The sequence below is a fragment of the Bos javanicus genome, chromosome 4 (assembly GCF_032452875.1).
Source record: "Bos javanicus breed banteng chromosome 4, ARS-OSU_banteng_1.0, whole genome shotgun sequence".
Taxonomy (NCBI): Eukaryota; Metazoa; Chordata; class Mammalia; order Artiodactyla; family Bovidae; genus Bos; species Bos javanicus.
The window spans coordinates 113,980,023-113,993,157 of NC_083871.1; the positions used below are offsets into that span (position 1 = coordinate 113,980,023).

The 13,135-nt window shown below is 43.5% G+C and overlaps 1 protein-coding gene across 1 annotated transcript; it reads left to right on the top strand.

Annotated features, from left to right (window-relative positions):
* Positions 1 to 7,195: 7,195 nt before the first annotated feature.
* GIMAP2 (GTPase, IMAP family member 2) lies at positions 7,196 to 13,097 on the top strand. Its single transcript, XM_061415145.1, is given in 5 exon segments — positions 7,196 to 7,244; positions 8,141 to 8,176; positions 9,559 to 10,207; positions 10,209 to 10,327; positions 10,330 to 13,097. Coding segments are annotated over 4 exon segments (1,008 nt in total). The 5' UTR covers positions 7,196 to 7,244; positions 8,141 to 8,148; the 3' UTR covers positions 10,542 to 13,097.
* The last annotated feature ends 38 nt before the right edge of the window (positions 13,098 to 13,135 follow it).

Below are 13,135 nucleotides of genomic sequence, written 5' to 3' on the forward strand. Positions count from 1 at the left end.
GCCCCACAAAACTAAGACAACATTGTAAATCGACTATACTTCAGTTTTGTTTGTTTAAAAAAGACCTTGTGCAAGAAAGATAGGAGAGGAAGTGGAAGAGATACCTAGACTGATACTGGGTAACACAAGATTGGTGGAGTCAGAAAAAAAGGGAGAAGAGAAAGAAAAATAGGAATTTCAGTGGATAGATGGTAACTTACTCTTGTCTCAGTTTCTCTTCTTTAATCTCCTCTTACCAAATCAAGATTATGCAACTCAGCTTTATCCTGTGTCTGTTGCTCAAGAGACCACCATTGTAGATCTCAGGTCATACTTCTTGGCCTGGAATTGACAGATTTACCTCAGGCTGCAAACTTTTCTTCATGGCCCCATCTCCTTACATTTTGCTACACATGGTAGCCCTGGGGACACAGCAATAGGCCTGGGGTCCTCAAAGTCCCCTTCCTGGCTCTAACCCCACACTTATTCTCTGAGTTGTTCAAGTTATTCACTTTTCTGAACCTTGTTTTTACTTATGTAGCTATGGATATAATAATCTGTACTTCCCAATGTGGCTGTAAGTATTAAGTAAGAAGAAGATATAAAACATAGTGTTTCAGTTCAGTTCAGTTCAGTTCAGTTGCTCAGTCATGTCTGACTCTTTGCAACCCCATGAATCGCAGCACGCCAGGCCTCCCTGTCCATCACCAACTCCCAGAGTTCACCCAAATTCGTGTGCACAGTGTTTAGTCCAAAGTAATTAAATGGTAGTGGTGTCTGTTTCATAGTTCACTTGTGCTCTTCTTCCCACCCATATGCTTCTACCTCCAAGCCATCATTCATGCCACTTCCTCCCACCTGTCTGCTTATCCCCAAAGCACTCCATGTATCCCATCCTCCCATCCTTTAGAGAAAATCTCCTCCATGACCTCCTACGTGACAACTTTAGATCACTGATCAGCCCTCCTCCCATCAATCAGACACTGCCTCCTGGACGCCACTATTCCACCACTGTCAGTTCTTGTCTCCTATCGATATATGAAGACATGTGTAGAAAGGAAGTCATATAGGTTTCTTCTTTTTTCCCTGACCTTATCTTCTGACACACGACAGGCATATCAGAGACATCTGAATCTACCTATAGTTTATCTAAATGGCCACTTACTCTGACCATCTCCCAAGTCATGCAAAATGCTACTATCAACTACTTTGCAGACTTACTGCATAATAGACCAGGGCTTCTCAAAATGTGGGCCATGGACCTGCAGCATCAGCTTGAACTGGAGACTTGTTAGAAATGCAAAGTCTTGAGCTCCATCCCAAACTTACTGAACCAGAATCTCTGGAATTAGAGTGTAGTCATCTGTGTTTTTACAAACCCTCCAAGTGTGTCTGATGCAAGGTAAAAATCTGAGCACCACGAGGCTAAGGCATTTTCTGTAAAAGGTCTTTCACTTCAGATTAAATCAGCTACCAGGAGATCTTAAAGGGGATAGACAAAGCACATGTGAAATGTAAAAGCTTTGGGTGAGAAAGTCAGACCTGGACCCTCTCATCTAGAATGAACCTCAAAGAAAGAAAATGTAGGAGTGCTTTGGACAACCAGGAAATGTCCTAGATGTCCCATGTACGGAGAAACCAGAAACTAAAAGTGTCTCAAAGACACAACTCCTACTTCTGTTTATAGTTGGTTCCGGGCACATGATGGTAACCCAGCTTCAATGCAAATGATGCCAATGACCTAGGGCAGTCGTCCTCAAAGTGAGGCCCTGGGACCAGCAGTACTCATATCACCTGGGAATTTGTTAGAACTCCCACATTTCAGGCTTCACCAAATCCTGCTCATTCAGAAACTAGGAATGTTGCCTAGCCCTCTGTGTTTTCACAAGTTCTTCAGGCACTCTGGTGCAAGTTAAGGCTTTGAAATCACAGTGGTAGGCACTGGGGCAATGTGCTTTCCATACATTTTTCCACTTAATTCTGATAATTCTGTCAATAGTTGAAGTTTTTTATCATTTGAAGATGAAACAAATTAAGGTTAAATTTGCCTTAAGGTCACGTAGCAGGTCAGCGACCAAACAGGGATTAAAATGGCCCATTTCCAAAACCCCACTGAGTATACGGAGGATATGTTTTGGCCATCCGTGGTCACTGATGGGCCCTGGGGAACTAAAACCGACAGAAGGTAGGGGTGGGCAGGTGAGGACAGCAAGTTAGAACTAGAGCAAATAGAGCCATCCCTACAGTTTCAATGGAGTTAAATACAGTTGAATGGAGTTGAATACAGTTTCAATGGAGTTGAATGCTTCAATATAGTTTCACTATTCAAACCCAGGATCTGGCAGCAAGTTAGATCGGAGATATTCACCTCTTTTAAAATACCCTGTACATCTGAGAGTAAAGGGCCATAGGCTACAACAGCCGAAACTTTCAGACTATATAATGGTGTTTAGAGGACTTGAAGCTTTAACTCTTTGCTTGAACTCCTTCAATCTGTATTCGGCCCCATTTGAATTCCTTCTCAGTCTCTCTCCCTGTACGCTGTTTTCTTTGCCTAAGCACCTCCTGGAAGAGCTTTACTTGAAAGAGAGGAGAGGCAGGTGGTGTTTGGTAGAGGGGGTTTCAGCCCCTTTGGATCACACCTGATAAATCGGTTTTCCTCTCAGAGGAAGGAGCTTGCCTCAGGAAGAGCTCTGGGTCTCGTGGTTTCCTTTTGCAGACAGAATCACAAACAGTTATTTTTCTCTCTTGGTTCAAAAGAAATGCCCCCAAACCAAGCTCTTCTCAAGACATAGATGAACTTAGAACAAGAGGTGAAACACGAAAGCGTTTTATGCAGGAAGTGGTTGGAAAAAACTGAAGTGTTGACAGGGTCCTGAGCATGGGGAAGGGTATCAGGAAATAGTTGCGGTAAAGGGCTCACCTCAGAAGTCACACCCACTGTACTTCTCCATCTCACCTGAACCACATAGAGGTCTGTTTCCACGCCCTGAAGGAGTGGAGTGGGTGGGGAAGCAGAGGAAGTGAAAGAGAATATCGAGGAGGACCCCAGGAAAGATCCCCAAATACAGATCATATAAAGAAGGACAAGGGACAGGACTTTCCTATCCATTCTTCACACAACTCATATTCAGGGCCAGGACACTACAGCCCCAAGTCAGTCCCAGAGGGAGTTTCCATTGTTTTGCAAGAAAACATTTAGGACCAAAACTTGACAAATCCCTGCCTTGATCTCCAGCCTCATTTCTACATAATCTGACTTTCTGCCTCTGGGTTCTAGCCATCCTTGGCTTCCTTTAAATACCTGAGGACTCCATGTGGTCACTTGCCTTGGAATGTGGTGTTACTTATTCCTGGAAATACCTCCAATCCCCACCTCCCTCACTTTTCAAGTTCAGCTCAAGCAATGTTGGGCTTCCGTAACAGCTCAGTTGGTAAAGAATCCGCCTGCAATGCAGGAGATCTGGTTCAATTCCTCATCTGGGAAAATCTGCTGGAGAAGGGATAAGCTACCCACTCCAGTATTCTTGCCTGGAAAATTCCACAGACTGGTATAGTCCATGGGGTCACAAAGAGTCAGATGCAACTGACTGACTTTCACTTTCAAGCAATATTACTTTTTCTCAGAAGTCTTTCCCAACAACCCCTCTCCAATCAGTTAAATTCATCTGTTATACATTCCTGATGCACACTGACATTTTCCTTAAAAACATTCAGTATGCTATATAATCTTCATTCAATGTCAAACTTGCCTAAGAAAAGAAGAGATGATGGAGAAAGGTGGTGATGGTAAAAAATCTTATTTTCTTAAAAGACAGAACCAGGATTCTTCTGCAGTGCAAGTATCTATTCAAGGAAAACACCATAGTTGATAGTTCAGAAGGAAAAGGAGACCCCAAAACCAGGGTAATCAAAGGAAAAGAATCTCTTTGTTTTAGAAAAGAATAAAATTACTCACAAAGGAATGCAGAACCTCAAAATTGGCTATTATCAAATAGAATCCAGCAATAACTTAGATGATAAAGATTTGTCCTAGGTGTGCAAAGAAGTTTCAATATGAGGAAATATTGTCATATAATTTAATGTATTATGAAGCTATGGAGCAACATAATTCAATCATGGCCTTAGCTGTTGGAAAGTAATTTGGTAAAAATTTAGCATCTAATAATTGGCCAACAAAGGTCCTAATAATTGCCAACAAAGGCCTGTCTAGTCAAAGCTCTGGTTTTTCCAGTAGTCCTATATGGATGTGAGCTGCTGCTGCTGCTAAATTGCTTCAGTCATGTCCGACCCTGTGCGAATCCATAGACGGCAGCCCACCAGGCTCCCCCGTCCCTGGGATTCTCCAGGCAAGAATGCTGGAATGGGTTTCCATTTCCTTCTCCAATGCATGAAGGTGAAAAGTGAAAGCAAAGTTGCTCAGTCGTGTTCGACTCTTCAGGACCCCATGGACTGCAGCCTACCAGGCTCCTCCGTCCATGGGATTTTCCAGGCAAGAGTACTGGAGTAGGTTGCTATTGCCTTCTCCAACGGATGTGAGAGTTGGACTATAAAGAAAGCTGAGCACCCAAGAATTGATGCTTTTGAACTGTGGTGTTGGAGAAGACTTTTGAGAGTCCCTTGGACTGCAAGGAGATCCAACCAGTCCATCCTAAAGGAAATCAGTCCTGAATATTCATTGGAAGGACTGATGCTGAAGCTGATGCTCCAAAGATTTGGCCACCTGATGAGAAGAACTGACTCATTGGAAAAGACCCTGATGCTGGGAAAGATTGAGTGCAGGAGAAGAAGGGGACAACAGAGGATAAGATGGTTTGATGGCATCACCAACTCAATGGACATGAGCTTAAGTAAGCTGCGGGAGGTGGTGATGGACAGGAAAGCCTGGCGTGCTGCAGTCCATGGGGTTGCAAAGATTCGGTCATGACTGAGAGACTGAACTAAATAATTGGTTACATTTTTACAATAATAATTTCCATCTCAACCTCAAAGCTTGTACTTTATTTAACTGGAAGCATTGAGCTATTGCCACAAAAGTCAGAAACAAGTTAAGGAGGCCTACTATATGGTGATTATTGAACATTCATCTAGATTTTGTTGTTGTTGTTCAGTCACTAAGTTGTGTCTGACTATTTGCCACCCCATGAACTGCAGCACACCAGACTTCCCTGTCCTTCACCATCTCCCTGAGTTTGCTCAAAGTCATGTCCATTGAGTCAGTGATGCCATTCAACCACCTCATCCTCTGTCATCTCTGTGGATCACAACAAACTGTGGGTTCTTCTAGATACTAGCTACAATAAACTAACAGTGAATGAAATTAGATTTTTTTTTAATCCAAGAAGAGGAGGTAAAAATGATCATTTTGACTGCATAAAGAACTTCTCCAAATCAATATCAAAAGAATTAACAAAATTTAACCATGAGCAACAAATATATTCTGAGCTTCTCATGTGGCTCAGTCATAAAGAATTCACGTGCCAATGCAGGAGATGTAGGAGATGAGGGTGTGATCCCTGGGTCAGGAAGAACCCCTGGAGGAGGAAATGGCAACCCACTCCAGTATCCTTGCCTGGAAAATCCCATGGACAGAGAAGCCTGGTGGGCTACAGTCCATGGAGTCACAAAGAGCCGGACATGACTGAGCTACCAAGCATGCACAGCACAAAAAACAAATATATGAGAAGATATTAATTAAAAAGACATAGTTCTTTAACAGTGGAAAAATAATTTGACCACATGCATATTGAGTGATACATGTTACCAACACATGAATTTGCCACATCCTGACCAACACTTCTCTCCTGTCTTTGTAATAATAGCCATCCTAACGGGTGTGAGATGCAATCTCATGATGGTTTTGATTTACATTCCCCTGATAAATGATGCTGAGCATGTGTTCAAGTACCTGTTGGCCATTTGTATGTCTTCTTTGAAACAATATCTATTCAGGTCCTTTGCCCATTTTTAATTGAGTTGTTTGTCAGGGTACTTACATTATCCAATACATTTCTTTCATAAACCAAAAACATTTGAGGTATTCAAAACAGCAATATTTTAAGCTTTTTTATTCTATGGAAAGTTTTTATAGAGGTGCTTTACTGAATTTTACATACAATTTAGAAAATCAGTGGGCTTTGAATTCGATGTTGCATTATATTTGCTTTCATATAAAACAATTGGAAATAGGTCCCTGTTAGCGTTTTGACACAGAATGTTTTGTTTTTAGGAAGAGATTACTGTTATTAAGTAGAAGACTACAAAGTAAAGGATGTGGAAGAATTCAAAACAGTGATAATAGTGTGTGACAAAGACAGTGGTGTCCCCCTGGGTCCCAGGGATGCACTGTGTTTTCCAGCCTCTCATATGATGAGGTCCAGGCCTGGGAATCGTTTCTCATCAACAGTTGGTAGGGAAAGCGAAGTGCATCACTACTGATCTAGGATATTTAAAGGCTGTCTAAGAAGTCCCACATTTCCTCTGTCCTTACTGTGCTGAATATCACAGAAATAAAGATAAAAACATTTGAGTGATTTCAAATTTAATGCTTTGGGTCGTTCCCCCTGACTGTAGACACTCAGATCATTACTGTAGACATTGCCTAGATCATTGTAGACACTGCCCGGGTCACTGGTCCCCCAGGGAGGCTGCCCTGAACTGCATAGCTGAGCAAAGGGAAAGCAAAGAAACCATGAATGAGTCGTTTCCAAATGCATTCAGACAGACATCTCCCTCTTTCAGTTCGCCTTTCTGTACTCTCCCCCTGCACAGTGCCCTGTCTTGTGCCCCCACACCCATACTTTCTCCCCCTGCAGTGGCATTTGCCTTTAGAACAGTTACCGCTAAGTGTGGATAAGGTTATTCCTCCTGGGAGGCCTTGGAGGGTTGCATTCAGGCAAACTTGTAAATGTAGGGACACAGCCTCAGGATGGGGGAAGGAATCAAATCTACCAGCATCATCAGCCTCCCCTTTATTCCAGCTTAAACGATTCAAACGTTGTTTGTTTTTTCAATTGAGGCAAGTCCACAAGACAACAAATGACTCATTAAATTTTGCCATTTTAACTGTTTATTTTTGAAAAGAGAATTTCAGATAGTCATGGTGTAGGGGCTCTGTTGCAGCATGGAAGCTCACTGGAGATTCAAGAGAGGAAGAAGCAGACTAGATTTTCAGCTTTTTTTTTTCCCTCTCTCTCTCTTGAAGCTGAACTGTCAAGTCACAGATCTGAACAAGGAGGCATCTATTTCTTTCAACAGTAACTCTGGTAAGCCCACACTCATGAAAGTTCTGTGCTGTTCATTCCTAGTTTTCAGGCTATGGTTGAAAAAGAAAAAAAAAAAAAAAATTAAACAAATTTGCCCTGTTTTCAGGGAAACAGAGTGATGGCATTTGGCTTAAGTGAGGCCAGTTTACAGGACCTGTAATCTTGGAATTTAGTTTACCCAATAGTGGCAAAGAGAACATTACACAAAAGGGCTAACTGGGAAGAACTTTCTCATTAACACAAGAGTTTTCTGTGCCATGTCACTTAGTACAGGTTGCCAGTTTTTAAGATACTTCCCTCTGCATAGGAAAGGGAACTAAATGGCAAGGCTTCTTGTGGAAAGAGGAAAATTCAAGTAAGTAACAGATCAAATGAAGCACGTTTCTGGTTTGAAGAAGAGTGCACTTTGCCGAGTTGGGTTTTTAATTCACCGAGTCTCTCAGCAAGGACTCGTGTGAGGGCAGGCGTTTGGCGGCAAGGTGGAGAACTAAGGAAGGGAGCAGATGGGGAGGAGGGAAGGGAAGAGGACTCAGCCTCGGACAACCACGGCAGACCTAGAAAGGAAACAAAGGAAGGCCACGGAAAGCAAGAGAGGGGGTGGGGTGGGTGGTCCCCCACGGAGGAGGGACCCTAGGGGAGAGGTGGGCGTGGGGGTGAGAAGCAGCAAGTGGGGCCACAAACAAACCCAATCTTCTGACTCACTGAGTGAACTCTGAGCAAGTGACTATATTTCTCTGTAAACCAGCAATCGTAATTCTTCCCACCCACCTCCTCAGCTTTGTGCAGACAACTGAGGCATGGTTGTGAACATGCTCAAGAAATGTAAGGTTCTTTCATGCGTTGTAACTCAAAAATGATCGTTTTTTTAATTGACCTCTGGTCTCTCCGTCCCTCAGGAGTAGCCATGGGCCAAAATGAAGGCAGTCCCTCTGGTAAGTGACCTCCTGCGTGTGCCATTTCTGTCCTACTCTGTGCCTGAAGTGAAAGGGGAAGTCGCTCATGGACTGCACAGTCCATAGAATTCTCCAGGCCAGAACACTGGAGTGGGTAGCCTTTCCCTTCTCCAGGGGATCTTCCCAACCCAGGGATAGAACCCAGGTCTCCTGCATTGCAGGCGGATTCTTTATCAACTGAGCTCTCAAGGAAGCCCTATTCTGTGCCTAGTTTGTATAAAAATCATGCTATCCTCTAGAATCACAATATGAGCCAGCAACTGTTTCTTCATCAGAGAGAATAACTTTGCACTGTTCATTTCAATTTCCCTGGTCCAATCATTTCACTGGTGATCATGACTACACCTCTGCCCAGCCAAGGTCAGAGGAACCATCTCTGGCTCTGGAACAAGCAGGTTACTTACCCACCTGGAGATGGAACCACCATCTTGGCTACACATTTCTGATCTTCAGAAAATTTGCCTTTTAGGGGGCCAGAACAGAGTGATATAGACAAACTTTGAATGACAAGATACATTTCTAATTCTATCTCATCCCCCAATTTTCTTGGATCCAATATGACAATGCCCTGCAGACCTAGAGAAAGCTAGATGCTTTAAAATCATTATCTTATTTGATAATAGAGTCAGCTTCTACTTTATAAATACAATATATTATGAGAGTATCTTCTCCCAGATATTTCCTTATCATTAAAAATATTCCATTGGCATGACAGTATGGTGATAACAAAGTAAGCTTGCTCTTTTTTCACCTTTTTTTTTTTAATTGAAATACAGTTGATTTACAATCCTTTGTTAGTTTCAGGTATGCAACGAAGTGATTTAGGTATACATACAAACACAAATATATTCTCTTTAGATTCTTTTACATTACAGGTTATTACAAGATATTGAGTACAGCTCCCTGTGCTCTACAGTAGTCTTTGTTTGTTATTTTATATACAGTATTGTGCATATTTTAATCCCAAACTCATAATTTACCCCTCCCCTGCCCCTTTCCCTTTCAGTAGCCAGAAGCTTGTTTCCACGTCTGTGACTCCATGTCTGGTTTTCATGATTCATTCGTGCTGCATTGGGTTCGTTGCAGCACACGGGGCTCTTGGATGCATTGTGCGGGCTTCGCTGGGTACAGCACACAGTCTTCTCTTCTTGCAGCACGTGGGCTTAGTTGCCCTACAGCATGTGGGATCTTAGTTCCCCGACCAGGGACTGAACCTGTGTCCTCTACATTGGGTCATCAGGGAAGCCCCTATATCTGTTTTGTAAGTGAGTTCATCTGTATCCTTTTTTTTTTTTTGGATTCCACATATAAGAGATATCATGTGGTATTTGTCTTTCTCTTCTAAGTAAACTTGCTCTTAGCAGGACCTTCTACAAAGAGTCACCCAGCTCACTGTGCCAGAGGATCAGAGCTGAGAATCATTCTGGTGGGCAAAACGAGAACTGGCAAAAGTGCGACAGAGAACAGCATCCTCTAGAAGCCAGCATTTGAGTCCAGGCTGAGTGCCTGGTCCTTGACGCAGACTTGCAGTAAGAGTCGGGGCAGCTGGGGAGACAGAGAGGTGGTGGTTATTGACACACCAGATATGTTTTGCAGGAAGGACCCCTCTGACTCCCTGTTCCAAGAGATGCAGAGGTGCTCCCTGCTCTCTGCCCCAGGACCCCACGTGCTGCTCCTGGTGATGCAACTGGGCCAATTCACCACGGAGGACCAGCAGGCTGTTCAGGGGGTGAAGGAGATCTTTGGAGAGGGTGCCACGAAGCACACAGTTGTCGTCTTCACCCGCAAGGAAGACCTCAAGGGAGGCTTCCTGAGGGATTTTATCCAAGGCGCAGACAACAGAGCCCTAAGCGAGCTGGTGGCAGCGTGTGGGGGGCGAGTGTGTGCCTTTGACAACTATGCTACAGGGAGCACCTGGGATGACCACGTGAAGGAGCTCATGGACTTGATTGAGGGCCTGGGGACAGTGGAAAGGGGTGACCGCTACACTAACAGGTTGTACAGCCTTCTAACAGTCAGAATGTGGGCCTGTACAGTCAGAGGAAAGATTGCAAGATTTCAAAGGGACCTTTATAAAATACATGGAAATTCAGAGACGTGGTACAATCGTGGCCAAAGCGAATTGCCTGAGAAAGCCCTAATCCAAACAGCGCTGTGTGCTCAGGTGTCTGCCGCATTGCTCAGTCAGTTATTTTGTGTATTCCACAAGACATGCGATTTCTTTTGCTGCTTACCCTTTAGTATGTGCCGTTTATTCTGTAGTTTACTATTAGTCATACCCAAAAAACTATTGATGATTTTTAGAAAGACCGGTAGACTGGAATGCAAGACTCCTGTGTCATAGTTACTGACCACTGCCTCTTCATTCATTGTCATATCCTGAGTAAGTTACAAGGCAATGGCACCCCACTCCAGTACTCTTGCCTGGAAAATCCCATGGACGGAGGAGCTTGGTAGGCTGCAGTCCATGGGGTCGCTACGAGTTGGACATGACTGAGCGACTTCACTTTCACTTTTCACTTTCATGCATTGGAGAAGGAAATGGCAACCCACTCCAGTGTTCTTGCTTGGAGAATCCCAGGGACGGGGAGCCTGGTGGGCTGCCATCTATGGGGTCACACAGAGTCGGACACGACTGAAGTGACTTAGCAGCAGCAGCCTGCCCCGGACAGTCAGTGTCCGCTAAATGTTTGAGATTCTGTGAATTGTTTAGATCTCAACCTCATCCTATTTGTTAATGAATCAAATGATTTTAAAATTTCCTGTTTGTTTTGAAATATAATACCAAAACCTTCTGAAAGTTATAAACATAAAATTCTTCTCATTTGCAAGTCTCTATCTAAAGTCAGTTTTATGCTCCTGAAAACGCCTTTTCTTCTTTATACTATCACTATTTCTTCTGAATATAATAAAAATGGCAATAAAATTTCTACAAGGTATAGTAAATTAACAAGTGAGCTGTAAAGTTCCTGAGATCACATGTCTTTAACTCCATGCTATGGTTTTATCTTCTGAAGATGGTAAATGGACATATGGCTTATTTCTCTGATGCAACCAACTCACGCTCAACAATCATACACAGACACACACATCAATAGTCTGTTTTATGTGCATCAAAAGGGGCTCAGCTAGATTTTACCCCTTGTGTCCAATCCCAGTCAGGATTGAAACATACTAGAGGCTTATGTTTCAGACAAGAGTGGACCTAGTATTTTGCATTTTGCACTTGCAATATTTTACATTTAACATCTTCCTGTTAAATGCAAACTAGAATTTATTAAAATAAACACAGTCTTTATGACTGATGAGCTCACTAGATAATTAGGAAAACTCCAAGGATGCAGCAAACAATACACATAAAAGAGGTGGGAAAATGTAAGAAGGATTAGAGCTAAAAGCACCCTGTTGTAAGCAGGTAAACCCTCAGGCAAAGTCACAGGTGGTGAAGGAAGATTCCACATGCGTGCATGAGAACACTGAAAGGCAAGGAGTTATCAAAGAAACACTGGAAGCATCTTCATGAAAGGTATACGTTGGGTAGCAAAGACTTAGTCAAGACTGGTCTATGTGGTTCGGACTTGGGTAAAGCCAGTGAGGAGCCATATTCACCTCAGTCTTAAGGAAATACTCACTCCCGGGGTCATTCACCTGTAGGACTGGCACTTGAGAAACCTTGGCAGTGTGTCTCCTTCAACTCTGTGCCCTGGACACCAAACTTTCCTCACACTTGTCCTGGCCCCACTACTCTAGTGGGAGAATGAGAGACTCCAGTCTTCAATAATGCTGGAAAAAAAATAATAATAATAATGCTGAATGGGAAAAAAATGGGGGTGTCAGTCATTCAAGAGACATTGTACCTGGAAAAAAAAGAACGGAAAACAGTTGACCTTGGGTCTCTTTCCTACCTGAAAAAATGGGCTGGAAAGAAAGATGAAATAGCAGGTCCCAGCCAGTAGATTAGGGCTCAGGACAGTCATCCTTCCCACATCCAGCGATAGTCAACTCTAAAAAGCTTGAGTTGGATTGGTGACCTGACCAGTTCTAGAGCCAGTCCTTTGGTACCTGTTCACCACACCACTGGGTCTTTTACTGACCTCACTCTCATGACCCTCATGAGAGGAGGCAGAATAACTAGAATCAGTGATAACAACACAGATGACCAGAGTAAGCCTCTACATAATGCTAACTTAGGAATGGTGTAAACGCATGGTGGCTCAGCAGTAAAGACTCTCCCTGCCAATGCAGAAGACACAGGCTCGATCCCTGGGTTGGGAAGATCCCCTGGAGGAGGAAATGGCATCCCACTCCAATATTCTTTCCTAGAGAATCCCATGGACAGAAGAGCCAGGCGGGCTAAGTCCATGGGGTCACAAAGAGTCTGACATGACTGAGTGACTAAACAGCAACAGCAATTCACCCTCATCCTCAGTACATCAGCTAGCTTCAAGTCCTCCCACAGCTGAGAAGACATCCTTTCTCAGATAAAACTCTGCTTCTGGACTTTTCTGACAGGCTGGACCCTAGAGGGGCACTGGCCATAGGGCTGTCCAGTCAATGGACGGCTGTTGAGAAAAGCTATCATGTTCTTTGTTCTGGAGCAGGAAGCGCTCTGGACTTTTTTCATATGGGGGAAACGCTTACACAGTAAAAAGTAATTGAAGATTAGATCACTAAGCAGTTCTAGAAGGAGACTCAGGCCTTGGGGGTCCTACAACAAGATATTTGGTATGGGGGGAGGGGAGGGCCCTGCTAGAGAACACAGAAGATTAGTCGCAACAGGAGAGAGGTTTTGTAAGATAAATGCTTTAAGCCTACAATCAATGTTCCTGTCTCTTTAAATCATCACCACCTAACCCTCCCTCGAGGCTTACAGGAGCTGTGAGTCTCAAAGACTTCCTTTATGCAGAGTGGAAGGAAACAGCCTGCCACACTCAAAAC